The sequence below is a fragment of the Taudactylus pleione genome, unplaced genomic scaffold, assembly GCF_031769625.1.
Source record: "Taudactylus pleione unplaced genomic scaffold, aTauple2 ptg000017l, whole genome shotgun sequence".
Lineage (NCBI taxonomy): Eukaryota > Metazoa > Chordata > Amphibia > Anura > Myobatrachidae > Taudactylus > Taudactylus pleione.
Window position 1 is genome coordinate 1,900,633 of NW_028284419.1, and position 26,841 is coordinate 1,927,473.

The 26,841-nt window shown below is 43.4% G+C and overlaps 1 protein-coding gene and 1 long non-coding RNA gene across 4 annotated transcripts in view; one reads left to right on the forward strand and one right to left on the reverse strand.

The window, feature by feature from the left end:
- LOC148540745 (ferric reductase 1-like) overlaps positions 1 to 26,841 on the reverse strand; it is a 218,109-nt gene that overhangs the window by 179,984 nt on the left and 11,284 nt on the right. For 2 of the 3 annotated variants that reach the window (XM_088481538.1, XM_088481545.1), the window contains exons 2-5: positions 21,569 to 21,767; positions 18,664 to 18,803; positions 10,886 to 10,977; positions 9,157 to 9,277 (exon numbers count right to left, since the gene is read on the reverse strand). In XM_088481538.1, coding sequence (XP_088337664.1) covers positions 9,157 to 9,277; positions 10,886 to 10,977; positions 18,664 to 18,803; positions 21,569 to 21,767 — 552 coding nt within the window. The remainder of the gene's footprint in view (positions 1 to 9,156; positions 9,278 to 10,885; positions 10,978 to 18,663; positions 18,804 to 21,568; positions 21,768 to 26,841) is intronic. The other variant, XM_088481552.1, reaches the window with a different exon arrangement.
- LOC148540747 (uncharacterized) lies at positions 18,749 to 20,328 on the forward strand. Its single transcript, XR_015880153.1, has 3 exons — positions 18,749 to 18,793; positions 19,802 to 19,887; positions 20,296 to 20,328. It is a non-coding gene; the product is annotated as an uncharacterized LOC148540747 (long non-coding RNA).

The window sequence follows — 26,841 nt, forward strand, 5'->3', positions numbered from 1 at the left end:
TGTTTGGAGTGCCCTTTGGGGGTTACAGCACCCTTTAGCGGTCAATCCAGCCGGCCCTTTATTTATGGGACACAGGCGCACGCTTGGCACTACTTTGTTGATGCACGTGCGGCTACTGCGCACACAATTCACAAACACAAAAAAATATATATATTTTTTTGTTTAGAGTGCCCTTTGGGGGTTACAGCACCCTTTAACGGACAAGCCAGCCGGCCTTTTACTTATGGGACACAGGCGCACACTTGGCGCTGCTCCTTTGTTGATGCACGTGCAGCCACAGTGCACACAATTCACAAACACAGAAGAAATATATATTTTTTTTGCACTTGGGGGGAGCACGCCTGATGGACAGAGCACCCCCTGGACAACACTACAGCACCCCTTTAGGACTGGGACACTGCACAGGACTTTGGAGTGGACACAGCCCCTATGGACAACAGACTGCACAACACAGTCCAGCCAGCCCCTATGGACTTTAAAGGAGTGGACACAGCCCCTATGGACAACAGCAGCACAGCGCAGCACAGCACAGCACAACACTACACTGCACTACACTACACTTCACAGCCCAGCCAGCCCTAACTCCCACCCTCCCTCTTCACTGTACACAGCCGAGTGAGAAAATGGCACCGACGCGGGTACCTTATATAGGATCCAAAACCCGCGAGACCCGGAAGGCGGGATGATGAAATCCGAACCCGCTCACCCCTAATATATATGTATATATATATATATATATGTGTGTGTGTGTGTGTATATATATATATATATATATGTACAGAATTTCCCATATCCTAAATGCTCGGAACCAGGAGCATGTCGGATATGGAATATTTTCAGCATTTAGAGTATCTCGGGGTACGGCGGCGTAGGTGGGCGTCCACAGCTGTCAATGGCCATCATTACAGTATACTATAAAAATTGCTATTTTAAAAACTCTGCAAACATCAGGAGCGCCGAGATGGGGGGGAGCGGGTACTATTTACCCAGGCACGGGCTTCCTAGAGGGGCCAGCGGTGCCCGCCCCACCTCCCTCCCTCCCTCACAGCAGCCCAGCATGTGCTAGACTGCAGTGGGAGACTGCTCGCGGCTGATGAGCAGCAGCTGCAGCAGTATTCTATGTCTGTGGGGGGGAGTAATCACACTGATCACGCCCCCCTGGCTTTGTGCCGGGCTGAGGGGCTCAAAGCGCCACCCTCCCCATTTTTTTCCGCTCAAGAGGGCGTGGCCATGCCTCACATTATTAGACCATGCCCCCTCTTGATCTTGGCCCGAAGCCCCTGCCCACAGTATACTTGCAGACCCTCCAACATGACCCATTCCATTAGGTACAAAATGCTCTGCTCTTGGACTTCCTTCTTAATTTATGATTGAAGCCACCTGTGCTGAAACACCCTTCTCATGAAATAACTAGCTCAACATAGGTGACTGCACTCATTAATTAGCAGGGAAGTCCAGGAGCAGAGCATTTTGTACCTAATGAAACGGCGGATCAAGTTGGAGGGTAGGTACTTACCTTGGGCCGACAAGCAGGTCTCTCCTCCTCCATGTCACCATCTTCCCAGTGACATCTTCTGGAAGAAAACGCAACACAGTGAAAGCAAGGACTCTGGCACTGTGCTGTAGCCTTTGCTGTCTTGTGTGCATGTTCCATCTTCCAAATATCACTGGTAAGATGGTGCCATGGAAGAGGAGGTAACCGCCTGCCAGCACAAGGTAATTTGTGGGGCTTTGGGTACACCCTGCACATAGGGCCCCTCAGGCCTTAATACTCCCCTGGCTATTTTATTTCTATCCAGAACAACATAGGTTGAAATCTGGCATCAAACCTCCTTCCTAGGATTTGTGATTAATAGGTCAAGAGACTCGGGCCTGGTTCAGAGGTGGACACAGGGCCTGATTCAGAACCACTTCTGTATGTTACACATGGGCTCCATAGTGGTCTACATACATTTTGAGTGACAAGTTGACTAAATAAAAAAGAAGCTGACAAAATTGCAGAGGCTTACAACTTTGAAAGATACACAACTGAATTTGCTTTATTTTTCTGTACATTTCCACCTTATTTCTTAGGTATACTACATTATGAGCACATATTGTGCCTAATTCTGAGTCTGATGTAGTGGAACAATGTTTTTTTCTGTGCATGTGTCTGAGTTGCAACAAGCATGCATCCCTATTAGTACCTACAGAGTCAAAGATCAAATTTAGATGCACAGGAGCAGAAATGTAAGTGTACAAAGACCATGAACCGCTCACATAGGAAACCATACTCAGTCGCAGAAACTACACCTGCCTGCCCGAGGGGTGCACCTGCCCTAGGGCTCCATCTGCCATAGGGCTCCATCTGCCATAGGGCTCCATCTGCCATAGGCCTCCCCCTGCCATAGGGCTGCACCTGCCATAGGGCTGAGCCTGCCGTAGGGCTCCACCCGCCATAGGGCTGCACCTGCCCTAGGGCTCCATCTGCCATAGGCCTGCATCTGTCATAGGGCTCCATCTGCCATAGGCCTGCATCTGTCATAGGGCTCCATCTGCCATAGGCCTGCATCTGTCATAGGCCTGCATCTGTCATAGTGCTGCACCTGCCATAGGGCTCCACCTGCCATAGGGCTGCATCTGCCATAGACCTCCCCCTGCCATAGGGCTGCACCTGTCATAGGGCTGCACCTGTCATAGGGCTGCACCTGCCATAGGGTTCCCCCTGCCATAGGACTGCACCTGCCATAGGGCTGGACCAGCCACAGGGCTGCATCTGCCATATAGTTGCATCTGCCATAGGGCTGGACCTGCCGCAGGGCTGCACCTGTCATAGGGCTGTACCTGCCACAGGGCTGCACCTGCCATATAGCTGCATCTGCCATAGGGCTGGTGCAAGTTTCTATGTTGCTACTGATGGCGCATATATGGATGCTGACAGTGGGCATCTTAGTCCTTGCACATACGAAGGCACAGATGCTTCGGCTGCATCTGCATCCCATTCAGAATCAACCGCATTGTGCTTCTTTTCTATAAACCTCATTTTATTGTGGAGATCCAAAATACAGTGACAGATGAACATCCTTAATTATACCAAATTAGCCCACTTTGTTCTCTCTGTATGGAACGTGCACAATTTTTGAAGCTTACATTCCTTTGTCCTTTGTTACTTCAACATTTGGAGATCTCGGGCAAAATGTAATAGGGTGAGAGTTTAGCGAATGTGAGCGATTAGCAGTAATCTCTCACATTGGTCGAGTTTTATCTTCAAAATGGGAAAACATCTGGATGAGCGTATAAATCGTGAGAATTTTTTTAGTCTAAAAACATGCTCTGTTGCTTTGTTCTCGGACTCTTATTACATTGGCTGAGTTTAAAAAGTGTGAGAGTTTACTGCTAAACTCTCACATTGTCTAATCTCTCGTCCTATTACATTTGGCCCCTCTTTTTTTTCAATAGCAAAGGTTTTTTTGTACCTGAAGAAACAGCAGGTACCTTGTGGAAGAGGCAGCCTTCCTCTACTGTCTGTACATACAGTATACAGGTTGAGTCTCCCATAGCCAAATATTCCAAAATACAGAATTTTTTTAGCATGACTGAGATAGTGAAACCTTTGCTTTTTGATGGTTCAATGGACACAAACATTGCTTAAGGCACAAATTATTAAACATATTGTATACAATTATCTTCAGGCTGTGTGTATACGGTGTGTATGAAACACAAATTCACTTTATGTATGTACACAAACTTTGTTTGAGTCACAAAATTATTTTAAAATATTATATAAAATTACCTTCAGGCTGTGTTTATAAGGTGTATATATAACACATAAATGCATTCTGTGCTTAGATTTGGCTCCCATTCCCAACATACTGTATTTCATTATGGTATGCAAATATTCCAAAATACAGAATATGCCCATATCCAAAATAACCCTGGCCCCAAGCATTTTGGATATGAGAGACTCAACCTGTATTAGAGGGGTGTGGGCACATGCAAGGAATTCTCACAACAGTAATTTATTGTATTTCATAATACCTCTATCACCAATATCTAGCAACTGTCAACAATGCAAATGTGTATTATTACCATCAGGGAAGATGATCCATATGCATTAGAAGTTACAACTATTAAAACTTATATAATTCTAATGAGGCATTTTAAGATGATGGGGAAAAAAGGACGTTTCTGTCAAAACACATGGGAGCTCTATGTACACATGATCACATAAATCAGAGAATTTCCATAAGACTGTACATGTGGTAGGGGTGGTAATAGGACACAAAGGACCTGATTCAGACGTGCACGCTAACTGCACGCAATACTGATATGTACTAGAGATGAGCGGGTTCGGATCTCAGAGATCCGAACCCACCCGAATTTCAGGGCCTGCCCTGGATCCATCATCCGAGACAAATCCTTGCGACCCCGCTCAGGGGCGTAGAGAGCGCCGCCGGCCCCCGGTAAAGGAGGGGGCATGGCCTAATCGTGGGAGGTGTGGCCATGCCCCCTTGGAAAAGAAACAAACAAACATACTTTTGCAGCGCCGCTACGCGCCGGGGAGGAGGCGCTGTGAGACCCTCAGCCCTTCGCAAAGCCAGGGGGGCGGCGTGATCAGTGTGATCGCTCCCCCCCTCAAGCATAGGAGATTGCTGTGGCTGCTGCTTAGCAGCCGCGAGCAATCTCCCACTGCATCCCAGCACATGCCGTGTGCTGGGCTGCTGCAGAGGGATGGAGGAAGGGAGGGGGGCGGCGCCAGACCCGGGCCCCTGCCAGGCCCCTCTGGAAGCCCGGGCCTGGGTAAATTGTACCCGCTCCTCCCCTCTCGGCGCCCCTGACCCCGCTGTCTGGTCATGAGGTTTTGTATTGAGCGGGCTTAACGCTGATTGGCTAAGAGAGCCGTCTGTCATGGCTCTCAGCCAAGCAGCGTTAAGCCCATTGAAAATACAGAAAAAAAAGATGGCGCCCACCATCCCCCACCGCATGACACTGCCGGCATCCCCCGCTGCCGACATTGCCGGCACCACCACTGCCGACACCACTGCTGCCGACACCGCCTGCACTGCTACCCCACGTACTGAGGACACCGTCAGCGACCCCACTCTGCCGACACTCCCACACTGAGGACACCACCAGCACTCCTGCACTGCCGACACTGTCAGCACACATGCACTGAGGACACCGCTGGCACCCTCGCTCTGCTGACACCGCCGGCACCCTGCATTGAGAGCACCCCTGCACTCCCGACACAGTCAGCAAATCTGCACTGAGGACACCGCTGGCACCCCCGCTCTGCTGACACCGCCGGCACCCTGCATTGAGAACACCCCTGCACTGCCAACACAGTCAGCAAACCTGCACTGAGGACACCGCTGGCACCCCCGGTACCCTTCACTGAGAATACTGCCAGCAACGCAGCACTGCCATTCCATATACTGAGGACACCACCAGCAACCCCCGCACTGGCGACACAGCGAGCAAACCTACACTAAAGACACCGCTGGCACCCCCGCACTGCCGACATCACCGGTACCCTTCACTGAGGACACTGCCAGCACTGAGCACTGCCATTCCATTTACTGAGGACACCATCCTGCCAACACTGCTGTCACAGTAAGTGCACTATTGGTGTATCCAACCCACACTGTATAATTCACTGTATCCGTGTTGGAAATTAGAAGCTGAACTGCCACATGTTAGTGCCACTCACTGTGTCACTTAGCTTAGTCAGCCAGCTAGCTGGATGCAACTTTTTGGCCTTAGCTAGATGAAGCAAATAATATTGTAGGTGGTCAAAATTGAATGGAAATTACTGGAAATAAATGCTATTGAGGTTAATTATACTATAGGAACAAAAACAGGCCCATTTATGTGGTTTTAGCTGTTTTTATTATTTTTTTAAAGAAAAAATCCAGATCCAAAGCCAAAATACGAAAACAAAACATGGAGGTGAGGTTTGGCAAAACCAATCCAGATCCAAAACCAGGGGGGATCCAGATCCAAAACAAAAACATGAGGGTCGGCGCACATCTCTAATATGCATACAGTTGGCCTATGTTGGTAGTACTGCACATGCGTGCGTGTCACACTGCACATGCTTCCTGGTGGTTACATAAGGATACGCAAGACGAATTTGCATGTGGATTTCAGTGGCATTCATATGGGAAATTTGTACCTGCCATAGGGCTGGTGCAAGCTTCGATGATGCGACTGATAGTGCATCTTAAGATGCCCCAAGACAGATTAGCGCCGCTACAAGTGGGCGTCTCAGTATGATCAGAGTCAGTTGCAGCATTAGTTTAAAAAATAAATAAACATTAAAAAAAAAAAAAAAAATTTGGGGTGAGCGTTTGGGCGTAGGGCCCCTGAGTCTGCTCTGGCTGGGCCTCCTGAGGGCATCACCACTTAATACACATAGTTACTTTTCACATCACCTTTTTATGTTTGAAAGGAGGATAGGTATACGTGCGCTCCTGTGCAGGGGAAAGGAGTGTGGTAGTGAGTGTAGGATTTGCGATGGAGGGGTCTGGGGGTAGGGTGGGGAAAGGTAGTGAAGGGGATGCGCTAATGTGTAGGTGGGTGAGCGGAATGAAGACTGACGAGTGAATTCGGATCCAACCTATTTTTATTGGGTAGACACAATGCTCCCAAAGGTGGTTCCGTGGGTGGGTATCCAGTGATTTGTACTAATAGTCTTGGTGGCCCCACGGTTGGGGGGGTGGGTAGACCCTTTTAGGGGGCTCCTTTGGCGTGCGGTCCTCACTCCTGCACGTCCCCCTGCTGGACCTTTGGTCGACAGACTTGTGGCAACCAGGGTGTAGGGAAGGATGTTAGCCGGGATGTCTAATGAAATGGCGGCGGCACACTCTGCTGCAAGGTGGACTTACCTACCGGTAGGTGGGGAAGGGTCCATGGTGGGTAGCAGTGGTGGTTATTGTCCTGATGCCGAGCTCGGTGGTGTTCCTGGCATCCAGCGATCCCGCGGGATGTTCAGGTGGACGGGCAGCCACAAAGGGTTATTGGTGATAGTCACTGGATGGTGATGGGGTGATGCGGAGATCCGCGTGCTTCAGGTGATCCCACGAACCCGTGGGATCGGCGTCGTGTCCCAGGAGGGGACAGGTGCAGCAGTGCAGCTGGTGGGAGTATGAGTGTAGCTTGTGGTAGGGTCTCCAATGCGTTTCGGCTTATTGCCTTTTTCAAGGAGTTACTGAGTGTTGGAGGATCTTAATATTTATAGGGGACTTCCGGGTATTGGTCCGATCACGTGTTTCGAATGTACCAATGACGTGTCGCGGTGGACATGACACGACATTGGCTGCTGATCCGATCATGTGTATAGTGTGGGCCAATGAATGGCCGCAGTAGGCGTGATGGTGGTGCTGGATGAGTACGTGGGACGCTGCTGGCATCTGCGGTCACGTGGGGTCGAGAGTGTAGTGTCTGTTGGGGGTGTGTGCAACAGAGACTGTGCGTGTCAGCAATGATGCGTGGCAATGGGATGTGTCGGTCTGGGGGCGTGGCGCAATGAGTCGCGCCTGGTGCTTACGTGTGTGATAGCCCACGTGACTCCTGGTTTACACGTAGCTATGGTTACAAGTTCCGTATGTGTGTGCCGTTCTCTTAGTATAGGTATAGGTATAAAAGCATGTGTTACCTAAACTGACAGATGCGAGTGGGGACTATGGGTGTACACAGTGAGAGTATGTGGTGCCCTAATAGGTTGAGGTGAAAATCAAGGGGTAGGTGTTAATTGCTTGACAAGTATGCCAACAGTAGGGGCATATCTGAATCACATATTGGTGACGCGTTGCCATAGTGACACGTCCATTAGGATGAACGGGGTGTGTGGCTAATGCGGATCCTGTGTGTGTGGGGGTCCATTAATGGGTGGCGTGGGTGTTCCTGCGGTTCATAACAATGTTGTCAGGTGATTATAAATTATGTCGCGTAGTGTGTCACAAAACTAACCTGTAATGAGCCATTGATACCAGATGATTCATAGGTAATCTGACCTAGATAGTTAATGTGTATGCAATGATAAGTGAAAGGGAGTATGACTGGGTGTGGGCTCTGTGTGTGTTGGGGAGAATGCTAACTGCCGGGACAGTGATGGATAAAATATCTGTTGTGGGCAGAAACCCTGTGTATGGATTTGTGTATGGGGGGTGTATACCTTTTTTGAGAGGTTGTTTATCTAGAGTCGTTAGTACAAATCACTGGATACCCACCCAAGGAGCCACCTTTGGGAGCATTGTGTCTACCCAATAAAAATAGGTTGGATCCGAATTCACTCGTCAGTCTTCATTCCACTCACCCACCTACACATTAGCGCATCCCCTCCACTACCTTCCCCCCCCCTACCCCCAGACCCCTCCATCGCACATCCTACACTCACTACCACACTCCTTTCCCCTGCACAGGAGCGCACGTATACCTATCCTCCTTTCAGCACATCTACCTAGCAAGAATTGGTACTCTTGCATACGTTGCAGCACCTACCTGACCCTTCCTCTTCCCCCAACACATAAGTCCCACTCCACCACCACTATTGGAAGCGCGACCCACCTTTTCCAGTTTACAACCTTTTTATGTTTGTTTATTATTCATGTAATTTTTCACATATATTTTAACCCCTTAACACTTAGTAATTACTTGCACACTTCTATACTCTACACTGCACTGTCACTCTTTTTCCATTTTTCGTGTGATGCCCTGGGGGGGTCCTGGGCCGGACTTTATTTTGTGGTGCTCTGCGCCCCGGACGTGAACCGTTTAGTGTAGGGACTGCTAGTGACAGAGAAGCCTTGACGAGGCCTAGCAGCATCCCATGTATTTGCAAATGCATGCAACTAATATCTCTTAAATTCTATTACCATATAGTGTTCATATATTGTTGCTAGTATAATTCAGTGTGCTGAGGAACAATAGGGGGTTAAACCCCCCTCTCTTTTCTACACAGCATTAGTTTAAAGACACATCAGCCCCAATGTCGAATTTACCATAGTAGAGCAGGTACAGCTGCTACAATGCTAACAGCTGGAGGTCTCCTGGTCCTCTGTCAAAGCCCCAGGTTCATATGTTTTGTTCTGCTTGGTATGGGGACCTCATACGTCTAGTTCCAACTCTGGTAGGACAATACAAAAGCAATCAACAGGAATTACCAGTAAAACTTACAGAGAGTTGTATACCACTGTTTGGTTGACTGGATGTATCACTGCTGGAACTGGCCACATATGCAATCTTTGGACTAACTACATTAGTCCAGAAAATCTTCTCCACTTGTATAACGGTGGCTCTAAAAATGAACAAAAATATTTTCTGAACTTCAGTAAGAAAGTGCTATATTTAATTAATATATAAATTAATATATATATATATATATATATATATATACATATATATATATATATATATATACAGTATATATACTTATAATAAGATGCACCTTGTCTGCACCAGATATGAGTTTATGAACTGCTACAAGAATGTGTTATTTTTACTTTATATGTGATATGCTGCTTTTGTATTGTTTGTTTCATTAAGGATTTTATTGATATCCTTTGATGTAGAAGGGAATTGGGGTTTGCTTCAAGCCACTGATCACATTTGTCTGTTATCCCATACGCAGTGCTTTTTTTTCTATGAAAAATTGTACCAATACTCACAAAACGGTGCTGGTACTCACCTAAAGTTATTAGTTGTTATTAGAGATATGTGGTTTGATACAAGCTCACCAGAACTTAGGGGTTCCGAGTCTAATCGAGTTCGGGCTTGGGTCTGCTGTCAGTTCGGAACTCAGGTTTTGGATTGCATGTAAATACTGAAGGTCCAAATTACATGATTTTAGCTGTTTTTATTTATTGCTTTTTATCGATTTAAAGGAATTCAAAACTGTACCAAACCGAACCAAAACGCTTGAGGGTGGTTTTGCCAAACCTAAACCAAAACATACATTGGATACTATGGCCCGTATTCAATTAGCCACGAAAAGTCCCGGACTTTTCACATGCTGGACTTTTCGCCGTCTTCGCTGGTTTTCCATGCGAATAAGTATCACGCGCGTCTCCGCTTATCCCTGTATTCAATTAGAAAGCGGCGAAAACGGCACCTGGCAAATTTGGAACTAGTGAAAAGTCCTGTCAAAAATGGGGAAAACAGTCTGTACCCCCCGAATAACTGCACTAACACAGGGGATCACTATAGGGGTGTTCTAGTACCCCTAATAAAGCTATTCAGAGTACTTTAATTCTCTCAATTGCTTGCTATTAGTGTCTTTGCATAAGTGGTGAAGAATGGTATTAAGCAATATTTCTTCATCAAAATAACTAGTCCCAGCAAATTTGGGATACATGAAAATGGGTGCTAGCATATTTTGAAGTTGCTAATGTGAACTTTTAAAAATCGTAAAAAAATCCACCTGCCACATGCACCTGCAATCTTAAAAACACCTGGGGCATACTTGGGGACCCCCCTGGGGTTTATTTAGCTGGTTTTTAAGTTTGTCCCCCAACTTCATTTTTTTTTTTGCCCCCAAATTGAAAGTACTTTTTTGGGGTGTTTTTAAACATTTTTTATTTTTATAAGTTTTTAGGAATATTTAGGTACTTTATATACAGATGAAACAAACATTTTATTGCAATATTTATTGCAAACGATCTACTTCATGTATGGTTGTAATACTAGAACTGGTGCTTATGTTGATATCAGTTTTAAGTTTTCTTTGGGCAAAACCTAGAGTACTAGAGTAGAATGTAACAACTAATTTAGCTATACTGTGTATTATGCAGAACCACAAGCATAAACAATAGCCAAAAAGGCTTGTTTGAGGCTGAGAGTAATATTTTTTTTATCCTAGGCGACAAGAGTATGGAAGTTTCCAAGAGGAATGATGATAATGTATTACCTGAGCTGGATATCTGTAATGTTGGGGTTTGGTGCCACCGTTGTCACCTGTATGCTGGTCTTTGCACTTCTCGATGTTTGACTCACTGAGCTCTGCAATTACAATATGTAAATATATTTAGTATACATATATCAGGTATGCTATGTATGTGTATGATGGTGTAAATTCTACACATAGCCAGATTGATATTGCATTGGGGCCCTAGGAAAGGTTTTGGCCCCTCACCTTTAATCTGCATGAATAGCAGTGATACAGTATCATTGCAGATGCCAAGGTCCACTCTAAATATAATCCCAACTAAAACAACACAATCATCCCTTTACTAGTGACAGGACTGGCTATTTTACCAGCTGGGATCAAGCTGTTTGCTTCTTCATTTTTGTCTGGGTGATTCTCTCTCCGCATCTCTCTTTATTCTATTCTTACTTTTTTCTCTCCTTTTCTCATCTCTCTCTAACACTCCTGCTTTCTCATACCAGTAATAAGTGTGACTGAGACTTTTTTAGTGTCAAACTAAGGGCATAATTCAGAGATTTTCGCAAAGCCGATATTTTCGCAGATGGAGCAATTGTTTGCTTTCGTGCATGTGTGGGAACCGCACTACACATGTGCAGCGATTGCAGTGCGATAACACTCTTATAGAGAAATCATTCGGAAAGTGAGTTACATGTACTCAGCGTTTGGGGGTTGTAAAGAGGGCGGGATTAAAGAAACATACAGGTGTATCTGACTGTTTAATCGCCATTTCTTGGGCGTGCATAAATTAGTTTGCGATCTCCTTTATAGCATGGGAGCTCTCTGCGTGTCAGGAGAGCTGTGTTTGTGCCCGGTCAGACATGACTTTCATGCTGCATGACTGCCTGATGTGCGTTGAAGGTTCCAATGTTTACACTGTACTAAGTGAATTTCTGCAGTATCAAAATACAGAGTATACCCATGGCTTTTACAAGAGTAATCAACTTGGCTTTTACAAGAGTACGAGGCTACCAGAACAGAGCCTTTACCCATTTGCCGTCTACAGTGATTATACACACTTGTATATCTGGGTCAGCCTGTTTGCAGTGCAGGCTAGCTGAGCAAAGAAAGATAATGTACGACTGACATCAGCAGTATCACGTTGCATAGGTTCAGAGGTAAGTGGACAGTTAGCAGCCACATGGCCCAAGCCAGCACGTCACAAACATCTGATCACATTTTTATCAAATCTTATACTAGGTGGGAACCTTCTTGGAACAGTTGGCCAAACTCTAGGTTCCAAGCCTGAAGTCTCTGGATGGTTATGTTCACTCCACCACCCAGCCCCTTTTCCCCTAGAACAGTCTTATCAGTCGACTGCTGTACACCTCTCCACCATTTCTACCAGTTGGTCTGCTGTTTTAGGGTCCCCGTGGCTCATCCACTTCCACAGAAACTGCCTTCCACGATCTGTGGCCCTGTCATGTGCGAGTAGGGAGGTTTATCCACTTGGTATCCCCAGCAATGAACTCATTGTGCTGGAACAAACATTGTGACACCCAAATGAGTAAGAATGTAAGATTTTAGTTTGTCATAGTCTTTGGCATAAGCAAGGTTCAATCAAATTATGGTTTTTGTGGCTCCCCTGACAGGTAGGGTGCCAAAAGGTCTGCCTGCTGACTTTTAGGCCAACTTTCTTTCTCAGCAGTTCTAGGCTTGAATGTCATTACTTTTTGTCATCTTTTGCAGAAAATGACTGGTCCATATGGAGCTGCAGGTAGTGGGGACATCCATAGGTGCATTTCCAAACAGTGCTGTCAGATGCTGTATCACCTCTTTTAAGAACTTAAGATCTTGATGCTGTTGCTCCCAGATGTTCTCAATATCCAACTGCTGTTGCTTCCGGGTCATCTCAATGGCCAATTGCTGCACCCTAGTGGCTTTCTGCTGAGCCCTGATAACTTCCTGCTGAGCCAATGCAGCCTGTAGCATGTCCTCCATGTTAGCTCTGGGTGTAGGGGTGAAGCTGAATCTGGATTTCCTAAGCTTCTGACAATGACACCACCATAGATTTCACAGTATAAAAGCCTTTACCAGGAGAAAAAGAAAAAAAACTGTTTCTGTCCCTTTAAATTTTCACATGGATTTTTATGGCTGCAATATAATACCAATTGCTAGCTTTCTTTACCATGTGTGGCAAGATCAGTGAAAGAATGCCATCCCCTTGGGTAGACAGGTGCACTTTCACACAGCAGCCAATTAGTAACACACTTGTCTGTGTGTCTGTGGCTAGTTTTATTTTTCAGCATAAAGTTAAATAAAACATAAGAGAAAAGTCTAGCCTGCCCAGCTCTAACTAAACAAATTATTCTCTTTCTCAGCATGGGGGAACCTAAAGTCGCTTTTAAAGAACAACAGTACTGTATCAGCACAATACTGACAGCCAGTAATCATTGACTCTCTGAACAGGCCTGCCTCCTTATCTCCCAGGTATTGAGAGACATAGGACCTGGAAAATTACCTGCTCAGACCAAGGAATTTCTTCTGTGCAAAATCCCGGGTATTTGGTCGAGACCCCCCTTTTCACACTACAGCTTCTACCCGAGACATTAGCAGGGTTTTTCATTGTTTCATTGTTGTACACAGTTTTTATTAAAGTGGTCGGTAAGGTACAGGGTGACAGGTGGGGAAAGTGACAGAGGGACAGATGGGGAAAATGGCAGAGGGACAGGTCACTGAAAATATCTGCCCCTACTCCCTCTCTCTCTCCCCAGCCCCTCTCCCATATGCAGCATGTGTGAAAGAGCAGTGCTGCTACTGCTAGTAATTACAGGGATGGGGAGGGGGTGATTATATGGGTCGCTGGTGCCGCCACCTTGGTGGACCTGTCAGAAGCTGCTAGTTGCAGCCTGGGAGTAAAATCCTGGGTTGCACCATTCACACTAGAGCAGGGTAGTCTTCCTGGGACTTAAGTCCTGGGAAATACCCTGGTCAATTGTAGGGTCGGCTACCCGAGAACATGTTGCCAAGTTGGTACCTTTCATACATACACAAGACCCGGGAATTTGGGCTAAGGCAGCCAAAATCCCAAGAATCTCAGTATATCTGAAAGGGGCATCAGAACTGGCATACCTTATATCAGCCTCTCACAGGTGCTCTGACAATCAGTGTTGCTAATTAGCTTCTGTCTACCAGATGGAAGCCATGAATCTGTCACACATAGCTCCCATTTACAACTTTTCCTGTGATTTTATCACAATGCTTCAGTGCTGCTAACTGATTTTATTATGGTTAAAATAGTATGTGTTAATTAAAGAAATGCATCCAAGGAAACACACATAGGGGGAGACATATCAAACCTTGGAGAGAAATATAGTGGAAAAGTTGCCCAAAGCAAACAGTCAGCTTATAAGTGTCATTTATACCCCTTTTACACCGGAGCTAAAACCAGGGTTATTGCAGGGTTAACCTGGGCAGCTCCTTGGTGTGATAGGGGTGAGGGTTGGATCTCCGGGTCGAGTGACCCGGCAATCCAACCCAGGTAAATAGCAGGGTTTAACACGGGCGTAGCCCGTGAAACCCTGCTGTGTGTATGGCGCACTCCGGTTCTTGATGACTTGGAGTGAGCCGCATGCTGACCGATTGGTCCGGCTTCAGTGGCGCTTGGAGATGACATCATCTGCAAGCGTCCACTTTCACGCCGGAAAAGCCGGGTCTATGCAGACCCGACTCCGGTGTGAGCAGCACAGACTCGGGAATATCCCGAGTCGGCGCCGGCTAAATTCCGGGTCTGATCCGGATAGGAACCCTGTTCCAACTCTGAGTCAGACCCAGAATTTTGGTGGAAAAGGGGTATTATCTAGCACAGGCTATGAAATGACAGTTAGAAGCTGATTGGCTGTACTTTATTTATCTCCAAGGCTTGATACATCTCACCCATAGTGAATTCTACTTATATATGAGAGTCAGTAGGGAGAGATTACACATCACAATCCACATCTGCCATTTCATACAAAATTAAATTGCACCTGTTCTCCTTACAAACAAACCATAAGATAATGCTCTATAACACTGTTCAACAGGGTAATTTTGCCAACTCTAGTTCAATGGAATAAGGTAAACTCCCAAAACTGCATTATTTGCTGATTACATTAGTTGAAATCCACATACAGATTTGCATTCTCTGCACTGGAAGAATAACCTAAATGTAATGAATATCTAGATATTAAATAATAGTCCTCTGATCCCAAATGTTCTATCAAAATAAATATAAATATAGCAGTATGGGATGTGCTACTGCCAGACTTTTATATGAACAACTTCAAAAAAAGAGAAAAGAAGGTCATTATGGCATTGCACAAGGACTGTATATCAATAAAATCCTAATCAGTGATCAGCGTGATTGCTCCCCCCATAGGCAGTCTCCCAGTGCAGCCCAGCACACAGCACCGTGTGCTGGGCTGCTGTGACTTAAGAGGGAGGGGGAGCGGTGCCGGACCCTTTTCTTCTTGCATATCTCTTCTCGACTGGTACCACGAGGATTTGTAAATAAGGAACCATCAGGAGTACCTAAAGGAAGGACTGGTATAATACCTGTAACGGATAGTTGCTGTATTCCATTGCCTGAATAATATGTATACTTATTTGTTTTTTTGGGTACCCCAAAATTATTAGTGCCTGTATCTGAGAATACCCTTTGTTTTGCTTTTGTCTGACTGTATTTGGTGTTTGGTGACATGCTATTCTTTTTGAATTATACCCCTTTTACATCGGATCTAAAACCAGAGTTATTGCAGGGTTAACCCGGGCAGCTCCCTGGTGTAAAAGGGGAGAGGGTTGGATTGCCGGGTCGAGTGACCCGGCAATCCAACCCAGGTAAATAGCAGGGTTTAACACGGGCGTAGCCCATGAAACCCTGCTGTTAGAACAGCGCACTCCGGGTCAACTTCTCCACTGGTCCACTTCTCCACGCTTTTCTCTGCTTGATACATACTGTAAACCCCATTATCTGGTGATTAAATGTGTATATATATATATATATATATATATATATATACAGAAAACTCAGCACTCTACATTGTTAAATCACTCACCATAATACATAAATAATGGGGTTTTGGTTCCATAGATTGATCAATGCATTTAAGCCTGCAGCCCTCATCACGGGACCCCAATTCTCTGCAGGCCCTACATTATCTGTCATACTTATGGAAACCTGGTAGCTGCTATCACAAAGTTTAAACTGAAAAAATGGTAACTGGTTTAAAGCTCGTCTGCCAACTAATGGCTTTTAAAGGCAAGATAGTCACCAAATCTCTGATTTGCTAAATCACAGGTGTAACGCAGAAAAACACCAAATTGACTAAAAATAAATCTTATTAAATATCCCCCTAGGTGTATGAGGGGAATGGGCATGAAGTCCCGGCTGCAGAATATCATATCCCGACACCGGAAGCTTGAAGGGAGAAGATCCCGAGAGGGCAGGTAAGTACTCTATCCCTCCCCCCCTGACCCTCCCCTGGTCATGCCTAACCCTACTCCCCGCCTAGTGCCTAACCCGAACCTAGGGGTGCCTAATGTTAAACTCCCCCCCCCAAACCTAGCCCTGCTATGGACCCTAAACCTAACCCTCCCCCTGCGACTAACGCTAAAGATGACCCGGACTTAACTTGTTCGGTCTGTGTTCCGGTGTTGGGATTAAGATAAGCAATGTTATTAGAGGGATTAGTGAGTCAGTCACAAAACGAATTAAGGTGGATCTCATACATTAGGTGAGTGTGTGATAAGTTGTAACTATAAATTTGCGTACACACACGCAATGATTTTTTGAACAATTTAACTATAACGACGTCGTTATCTTTAAAAAAAATCGTTCAGTGTAAAACAATAAACGATGAACGATTATCGTTCAAGCGCATTCACGTTTGTCGATTGTAGTTTGTAGTTCAGTCAGACTGGCCAACTGAACGATTTTCAATAGAGGAAGAATGAGTGGGCGCTTAAACCAAGATAATGTGTGAATCTAAAGCTGCTCACCAGAAAGGGGTGGTTGACCCCCGAAACAACCTATGGAAACAGAATCGAACTGGGAGCGCTAGAATATCACCAAAGAATTGAATATATATACAAACTAATAATGAATAACAACATGTATATAAAAAATAATGAATAATGATATGTATAAAAATATATATATAAAAGACGTACGGTGGCCACAGAAGAATCAATAAATATATAAATAAACCATACATGAAAAATAAATACGTAATAAATAGTAGTTGTGTGAATGATAATCTTAATCCTGATGATAAATGAGGCTGCAAATAGATATCTTAATCACTCAATCCATAGATATCATAAAGCAGGTATCAATGTCTAAAATTGACACAGAAAAATATGTAAAAAAACTGCACCTTTAAAGCAAAAATGTAGCAAAAAAAAAATGTATTCAAAGCAATGTTCTTATAACTGTGTGTCCAAATCCACCAGTCCGCATTAAAGCACAAATAGCATGTGAAGGAGAAGGTAAGTACCGTATTGCTGGTTCACAGGAGATTTATGCTGGTTCACCAGCAATACGGTATTTACCTTCTCCTTCACATGCTATTTGTGTTTAATATGGACTGGTGGATTTAGACACACATTTACAGGAACAGTATGCTATTGACCGTTTTTTTCACATACTATTTGTGCTTTAATGCGGACTGGTGGATTTGGACACACAGTTATAAGAACATTACCTTGACTACATTTTTTTTTGCTGCATTTTTGCTTTAAAGGTGCAGTTTTTTTACATATTTTTCTGTGTCAATTTTAGACATTGATACCTGCTTTATGATATCTATGGATTGAGTGATTAAGATATCTATTTGCAGCCTCATTTATCATCTGGATTAAGATTAATTATCATTCACACAACTACTATTTATTACTTATTTATTTTTCATGTATGGTTTATTTATTTATATATTTATTGATTCTTCTGTGGCCACAGTACGTCTTTTATATATATATTTTTATACATATCATTATTTTTTATATACATGTTGTTATTCATTATTAGTTTGTATCTATATCAAAAATTTTGGTGATATTCTAGCGCTCCCAGTTCGTTTCTTTTTCCATAGATTTTCAATAGAAGTTGCAATATTTTTCCTTCAACACACAGAAAATCATTTACTATGTAAAATAAAACCAACTACTTTGTAAAACGATTTTCGTTCACTTTTTCAAGGAAAAAAATGAACGAAAATCGTTCAACGAAAATCGTTCATTACTTACATCGTTGTGTGTGTGCGCACCTTAAGGGCACATGAACATTGTCTCAATGATACGTCACAATTATTTTGCAGTAGGCAAAAATCTGAGCTAATAAAAGTGCTATATTTAGATTTCTAGTAATAAAATTTATGTCTCTAATGTTAGAGATTAGCATTTTACCTGATAATTACTTATACATCTTACTTCGTGTTGATTGACCTCTTTCTCACTTATGAGTTATGTAAACTGTAGTATGAGGTTTTATTGTAGTTATTAGGACTGTGTGGGGAGTTGCTCTAGACTGCACACCCTAATAGTAATTTAAGATGCTATCATGCTGAGTGCTAGGGACCTGCTAGACAAGGTTACATGGACGTTGGTGGGCAGGCCTGTATCATTGGCCAACGATATGCTAACTACCTCTGATATTTAATTACAATATACATTTAAATTTGAACCGTAATGATCGCATAGTGCATCTGCATTTTCTTGTCCTCTGCATAGTTATTAGGACTGTATTAAAAACATTTAAAACATTCCATGGAAACAAGCCCTATACTCACAGCACTGGAAGAGCAAGTCAGGGTCTGTGCATTTGTGTTGCTGGTCTTGAAGTAGCCCACTGGGGTGGTAGCGCTGCCTGAACGTGCCTGGATCAGAAAACCTTTAAATTGAGTGGAACCACTATTGCTGGTGAGAGTGACTGCAAAATAGCATTGTCATGATAATGTAGTTATAACATGAATAAATCACTGAAAACATGTTAACACACTTCAAAAAATCTGTATTTTTATTATTCATCTCAGTGGCTTACTCATTCTATTATACTGTATATACATGTATAAACTCATTTAAATGAAAAGGCAATTGACATTGATCAAAATACTCTCCCCAGTATTTTACATTTTATTTTCAACATGATTAGAGATTACCTGAATGACCTCAGTAGTTTGATTGTACTGGAGCCATCAAGTTGACAAAGTTGCCATACCAGTGCTCCCAATATTCCTCATTACATTTCAGTTACATTTTGTCTATTAATTTCATGGTCCCTGTATTTCTCTGCCCCTCTCACCTCTATTATTCTTCACTGATGTCAATGCACTCCACGCCCCCCAAGTGGGGAAAAATCAGAAATGTTCAAAAACAGAAAAGTTCAGCTTACTACTGTATATTATTATGCATTTCATTTAAGACCGTGCAAACAAAAATAATATATATCTTTATAATTTTAACTGCATATTTTATTAAACGAACCTTTGTGTAGATTCCTGTCTATGGCACACATTGCCTTCTCCATACCTCCACAGTTGTCCCCAGCATCAGATTCCTCTCTCGCCCCATGTAGTGAAGGCTCTCATTGAATATTAACCTTGAATGTTATTGCATGCTGCCACTTTGATTTGATTCATTCATTGTTTAAATGTGCTAAAATAAATGAATCTGGCAGGGTGGCACCCACCTGATTTATCAAACCTGGAGCACTACAACTCGGAAGTCTGTATATATACTGTAGGCAAACTACACCCACTTCGGATATGTGTTTTATTTAAATATGCAGTTTGAACTTTCATAAACCAAGCTGCCAGATAGTAAATCTAGTGGTTTAACTCTGGAAAACATAAGCAATGTGTGGAGATTGGCTGATCATGTACTGTACAATACCACGTCTTAGTAAATATGCTCCTTTTTCTCTATCAGCAGCTAAAGTATAACCTACTTTTGCAGTCGTTGCATCGCCATCCACTAGTCTGGTTTGGGTTGTGGTCCTATTCAAACTAAATAAGGTATGTGTTTGATTGTCACTTTGCCTGTTTTCTGGTTGAGCTTATTGCTCAGGCTGATATTATAGACAAAATAGAGTTTCACTAAATCTTTGTCAATCACACCTCTGTAAATTATCTTGATGATATCTGGGGCACAAACTTGTATCTTATTGGTTCTCACTGTAGCCTACCATCATTTCTCCCTTTTGCATGAGCTCTGCATTTGGTACACATTTTGGAACATGTAGTGTATCTAGGTATTGCTTCCAAAAATTGTAATTTTACCCTTTGCTATATTTATCTGTTAATTTTTAGTGGCGTAATCAGATTTTGACATGAGGAAGAACAAAGTTGGAAAAACAGATGCCCTAGGCCCAAGTAATTTAAAATTTAAATGTCATCATCTAAATACATTATTACATCCCACAGCGCCCATATTAACTGAAGAGGAGGGACCACCAGGGAGGATGTAAGGGCCTTGCGCTGCTGCAATAGGTTGCACGGCCCCTACAAGGGGAAGAGAAGTAATGTGTATCATCAGGACAGCCAGCCACGGTCTGCACACCCACCAGGCTATATACGGCCACCCTTCAAATAAAACAATAAATAACCACCTCTGCATAAATGTTGACAGTTTATAACAATGATTTCTATACAGGGATCATATCCAAAAGCTACAGCAGGAGCTCCATATTGTACCTGAAAGACAATTGACAACATCCTTCCTTTCATGGCATACCCTGTTACAGAAAAGTGAACATCCCACCTGGGGCTGCTCCTAAAAGATATGATCTCCTAAGGAGAAGAGAAATTAGCCTGTTTTTGTTTTACATGGATTGTGATACATTTCCCTGCTCCATGTGGAACCTTCTCCTCCCCCTATCTCCAATCTTCTGCTCTGAAAGCTGTGGATGAGGCTGGGCTCGGATTGGTGAAATATGTTTTGAAACAGAAGTCACTAACCACTGCCCATTCAGTAGGTGAGCCAACTGCACTTAGTGCTCCAGCAAGTAGACCCGAAAAGTTTGCAGCCACTCTAAGAAGAATCTTCCAAGTGTGGTTATTATTTTTATTAACACTTTTTACTGACTAAAGTGTTAATTTTCTTTCCTTTGTATTCTGCTGGTATGTGGTAGTAACATGTTATGGGTTCAGGCTATTTGCTGAGGTACAGGACAATTTACTGTGGGTAGCAGACATGTAAAGTTGGTGGGGAAATATTGAGGAACATGAGAAAGCAGAGCTGAGGTGTGATGCAAGGTATTGTCATTGTCAAAGTCAGTTTGGGAGATTACTACTGTAGCTCTGACACTGGCATGGTTGGAGACCTTAATCAACCTCCCTAAAGTGCACCACAATAACACTCTAGCACTGACACTTGTTACTACTGGGGTTTGGGCTGGTGCAGCAGTAAGTACTGAACTTGCTTTACTAGGTAATCATGTTAATGTCATTGTCCACTATGCAAACAAGCTGTCAAAGTAAATGCAAAAGGAGTGAGTAATGGGGTATAATATAAGGCGTCAGCGGTTGTATGCCTTCAGGGTACATTTATGCAAATATGTCCCTGCTACAATTCCTCAATAAATGATGCAATATTTCTTAGCAAACTTTAGAATTGCTGCATATTATGACTTTGGACAGCATTATAATCTTTTACTTTACCTATGTATTTACCGGGATGTAGTCGACCCGTATTTACCTGCAATGTTTTCACCAGGACTGTAGGTGGTTTTAGCCAGGGATAAAATATAAGGTGAGGAGGAGGTTTGGGTGGAGACACCATGATTAGGTATCATTGATACGCAGGAATCTGTAACTTGGCCATTTGGATAGGCATAAATACAGATGGGAAGATATGTGACGAGTAGAATAGCAATATTTTGTAAGAATCTATCCATCTGTTGGGAAACATTTACATTCATTTTAATATCTTCATATCAGTGCAATTAACAACAAAAAATGAATGCTTTATAAATTGTCCAATTTAAGTTTAAGGTGCATATTCAATTAGCCGCGAAAAGTCCCGTACTTTTCGCATGCCGGAATTTTAAAAAACTTAAAAAAGCCACCTGCCGCAAACACCTGCAATCTAAAAAACACCTGGGGCATACTTGGGGACCACCCTGGAGTCTATTTTGCTAGTTTTTAAGTTTGTCCCCCAACTTTGTTTTTTTTTTCGCCCCCAAAATGAAAGTATTTTTTTGGGGTGTTCTTAAGAGGTTTTTTTACTTTTTTTTTGACACAGTTTACCTTTGGGGGCTGTCCCAAGAGTGCAGGGTGGTTTCCGCAAGTTTGTACCCCAAAACCCCAATTCTGCACTTTTTTACGCCAGCTTTCATAGGCAAATCTTTTTCACCTATTCCAATGCATTGACTTTCCACACCGGCGAAAAGTCTTTGGAATTGAATACGGGGAACTTTTCGACGAAAACGGCTTATCGCGGCTAATTGAATATGCCCCATAGTAACATTTTTGTTTATTTTTATAGATGAAAGATGAGATTCTATGTACAAATGTACAATTTTGCATCCTTTGTTAATAAATGCTTTTTGCCATTGTAACAATTTTATTACAAGATCTCTAAACCTAAAATGTAATTAATTTAAAACAGCTACTAATAGCATTCATAAATATATGTGCAAGTTGTAGGAGCTTGTTTGAACTAAAGGTAATTGCAATAAGATCATAATTGTAAGGTAAACCATTTTTTCTTTGACAGCCCTGATACTAAGGCCCAAGCCTGAACCTGAATTTATTTCAATTTCCATTGATTTATAATTTATAATATATTATTTAATTTGTTGAAAGTGTTATGCCACAGTTACAGAAATCATCTAGTAGTGATACCGCTTTATCTACAGTTCATCCTTGCTGCGACCATATTCCACAGTAGGGTTAGATAAAAGAAAATGTAGCTAATTGCATTGTGTCTATTGTAAGGAAAATGCTTTGCATAACTATCTTATTATAAACAGGGTTGGTGAGGATCGCAGGGATGCCTTTTTTGTTGGATATGCCCTATGAAGGCTGGGATGGAGTGGCTAGTAGATTTTGGTAATTGAACCTGCAGTTTAGAAATTTTTATCTGAGGGGTTATTCTAACCATACCATCTCTCACACTTACCACTATTCCCCAACACAGTCGGTCGTATCTTAAATTGGAATTTTGCTGGGCTAAATACTCCTATAAAAAGTAGAATAATTTACAATGCAAAGTGAGTGACAGGCAGTGAGGGTTTTTGGGAGGTAATGGGCCAGTGCCTAGACAAATGCAGGCGTTACAAGAGCATTTTGGGGGGGTGTCTTGGCCAGTGACTGCATCTGTGTATGCAATTGCAATGGTCTGGTGGCTGACTTCCAATGGGCATTCTAAGCAACAATAGAGTTGCTCAGAGGATCAATGGTGCAACCGGTGTGCGACCGATTATGCATCTTTGTATGCAAGTGGCAGAACAGAGATGCGTCAATGAGTGACTCTAGAAATCCCAACAACTGGACATTTGCATATTTTCACAGTACCACTCTGTACAGTATCACAGTTATGGTGGGATTAGCGTCCACCACTGAATCAGACCCACAATAAAATAAAACAAATAATTTATATATTTCAGACATTAATTTGGCAGGGAAAAACAGTGGCATCACTTGGGTTGGTGTCATATAGTGCTACTGTGGTCTCCTCCCACATGTGGGAAAGCTTCATGGCCACAATGCCACGCCACCTCGTGCATGACTCGCCTCTGCTCTCTCTGTGCATGATGCGTCTATCGTCAACCTGAAAGCCATACATTACACCTTTACAAAATATGACATCAAACATCCCTGTCCCTTTATGTTATTGCAAACCCATTATTATATCAGTGGGCTTATTAAAACATTAATCAGTTAATTTGGAGATGTGCACTTGTATTTCTTCTTTTTGTGTATATATCAATGGTCTCCATAGGTAGCACCTCCAAATATATATGTTCAGGGTGTGCAGTCTGAGGCCCATTTTCTATGTAATACGATCCATTCAGTGTGGCAAAGCACACAGCTGAAAGCTTGAAACACATTATACTCAGACTAGCACCTCTACCACATTGGTTTAGAGCATGGAGTCTGGCATTGTAATATGCACACCAGTCAGAGGCACAATATAGGTTAGTCCTGCAAATATTTATACTGTGTAGTGCAGCTTTGGTTCATTTTTGGGGCGTGGGTCCCTCTGGATTGCTTTGGTTGATCTGCTTCAGGGCACCGCATTATAACAAATTTTTCCTTTATAACACACTTTAACGCTTCACTGTCTGTTTTTTATATATGTATTTCACTTTTTTATTTTTATTCTTTATATGCGGCTGCTCTTAACTATTTCCTTTACACTTCACTTTTCTTATTAGAACGGTGCCTTGGGGTGGCTTAGCTGGGCTAGTTTGGGGGTGTCCTGTGCTCTGGATTTGAACCCTAGTATGTTAGGGTCCCACCCTACAGAGTTACCCGGATGTGGTGGGTAGACCCAAAACCTTGGCCAAGTTTATGGCAAAAACCTCTATTCAGTGCAAAAATGTATTTATTTATATATAATCAGTTAATTTGGAGTTGTGCACTTGTATTCCTTCTTCTTGTGCATATATCAATGATCTCCACAGGTAGCACCTCCAATTATATACAGTATATATATCAGGGTGTGCAGTCTGAGGCCCATTTTCTTATTAAAACATTCCCTGACTAGAAAACTCTCTTGATGCCATTTTCTAATGGAGCCCTGTAAACATAAACTATTACAGTGCACTATAACTTGCCAAGATTGATCACACCAGAATTCACACAGACATGGCGTAATGGCTTAAATTCCTATCTCCCTCAATAGAAATGTTATGAGCACTTTCAGACTTGAGGTTTCATTTACAATAAGATATTCCTTAATCTTTTCCACAAGAGTATTTCTCCCCCAAGCAGAAGGCATTTGGTGGACTTTACATCTCTCACTACTGTCTTAATATTGAGGCAGAATTACAGTACATCCCTGTCTATGGGGTTTCCCATTACTTTTGATATTTTGCCTACAAGTTCAAAAATAAGGAAGGAAAAAAACTTGATAAATTAGGTACCTTTTATTCCAGAATGATAAATACTGGATGTATTCCCATTGTTGTAAATACAAGAGAAAGACACTGGGCGGGATGTATAATGCAGCGTATATTGCATGCAATTAGAGATGTGTGGTTCGGTTGTCCAGAAATCCGAATCCACCAGAATTGCGTGAATCCGGATAGATCTGAGCCGCTGTTCTAATCTGTGGAGATCCGGATAAATCCGAATAGCGGTTCTGATCTTCCAGCGGTTCGGAATTCAGATTCTAAATCCAAATTTCGGCTTTTGGATTAAAAATATATTACATGATTTTAGCTGTTTTTAAAAACTTATTTAAAAAAAAAGGAAAATCCAGAACCAAAACAAAAACTAAAACACTTGAGGGTGGTTTTGCAAAATTAAAACCAAAACCAAAACATGAAGATGAATCCAGATCCAAAACTAAAACCAAAAAACAGGGGTCAGCGCACATCACTACATGCAATACATTCTGCATTCAATGCATGCATAGCAGCGTTCATTAATGCCGTATAAATGTATAATTGTGATTAAAAATGCAAAGGATAGCTCTCCCAATAGAACCGGATCTCTCTCGGGGAGTTATGCAAAAAGAAGCCAATAGGCTTCTATGGCAACTACATCTATATTGGGTATAGGCAGGGGCGGATTGGCTGTTAAGGTCACTGGGAAGTTTCCCGGGAGGCCGACCGAACTGTTAAGCTGAATGCCATCATCTGGCTCTGCCCCCAATACTGTTTCACAATTTTTTTTATTTCTGACAGGCACTGGCAGCCCGCCGACGCCTGTCAGAGGCCTGCAGATCTACTCTCTCTCCCTTCACAGATCCAACACCTCCCCTACACATGTTCTCCTCTTCAGATTTCCCCTCACAGCTCTACTCTCTCTCCCCTCACAGACCCAATCATTCCCATGCCTGGCCCACACAGGTTCTATTCTTCTGATCGCTCTCCCTTCACAGATTTAACCCCTCCTCCATCTGCGGTACTCCCCGACCCCCATCCCCAGCTCTTCCCCACACAGGTTCTAATCTTCTACTCTCTTCTCTAACAGATCCAACCCCTCCTCCAGTCTTGTTACCCCCCAACCCCCCCACTCACCCCCAAACAGGTTATTTTCTCCTGCTCTCTCTCCCCTCACAGATCCAAAGCCCCCCACAGGTTTCTTTCTTCTGCTCTCTCTCTCCTCACACATCTAACCCCTCCCCCATCTGCACCACCTTTCATCCAGACAGGTTACCCTCTTCTGCTCTAACTGCCCTCACAGCTCCAGCCCCCCCATCTGTGACAGACTCTCAGGACTCCCCCTCATCTCCCTCACACAGGTTTCTTTCTTCTGCTCTCTCCCTTCACAGAGCCAACTCACCCCTTCCCCAGCACCTCCCTCTCCCCCACACAGGTTCCCTTCTTCTGGTCTCTATTCCCTCACAGAGCCAACCTCCCCCTTCCACCACACCCCTCCTCCTTTTAAGTTCCTCTCTTGTGCACTACTTGCCCCATTCACAGCACCCTTTCCCACACTCAGGTTCCCCTCTTCTGCTCTCTCTCCACTCACATCTTCAGACTCCCCCATCCACGGCACCCCTCTCCTTCCCCCACACAGGTTCCTCTCTTCTGTTCTCTTTCCCCTCACAGCTCCAAACTCCTCCCATCTTTGGCACCCCCGTCTCCCACCCTCCCAACACAGGTTACCCTATCCTGTTCTCTTTCCACTCACAGCTCCAAACTCCCTCCCCATCCGCGACACCCCTGACCCCGCTTGCCCCCCTTCCCCACACAGGCACCAACACAGCCTCATCCTGGGTCAGAGCTACAGTACCAGTGAATCCTGTTCCCCCAACATGAAGGCACTTGAAATCACTTACAGTACTGTACATGT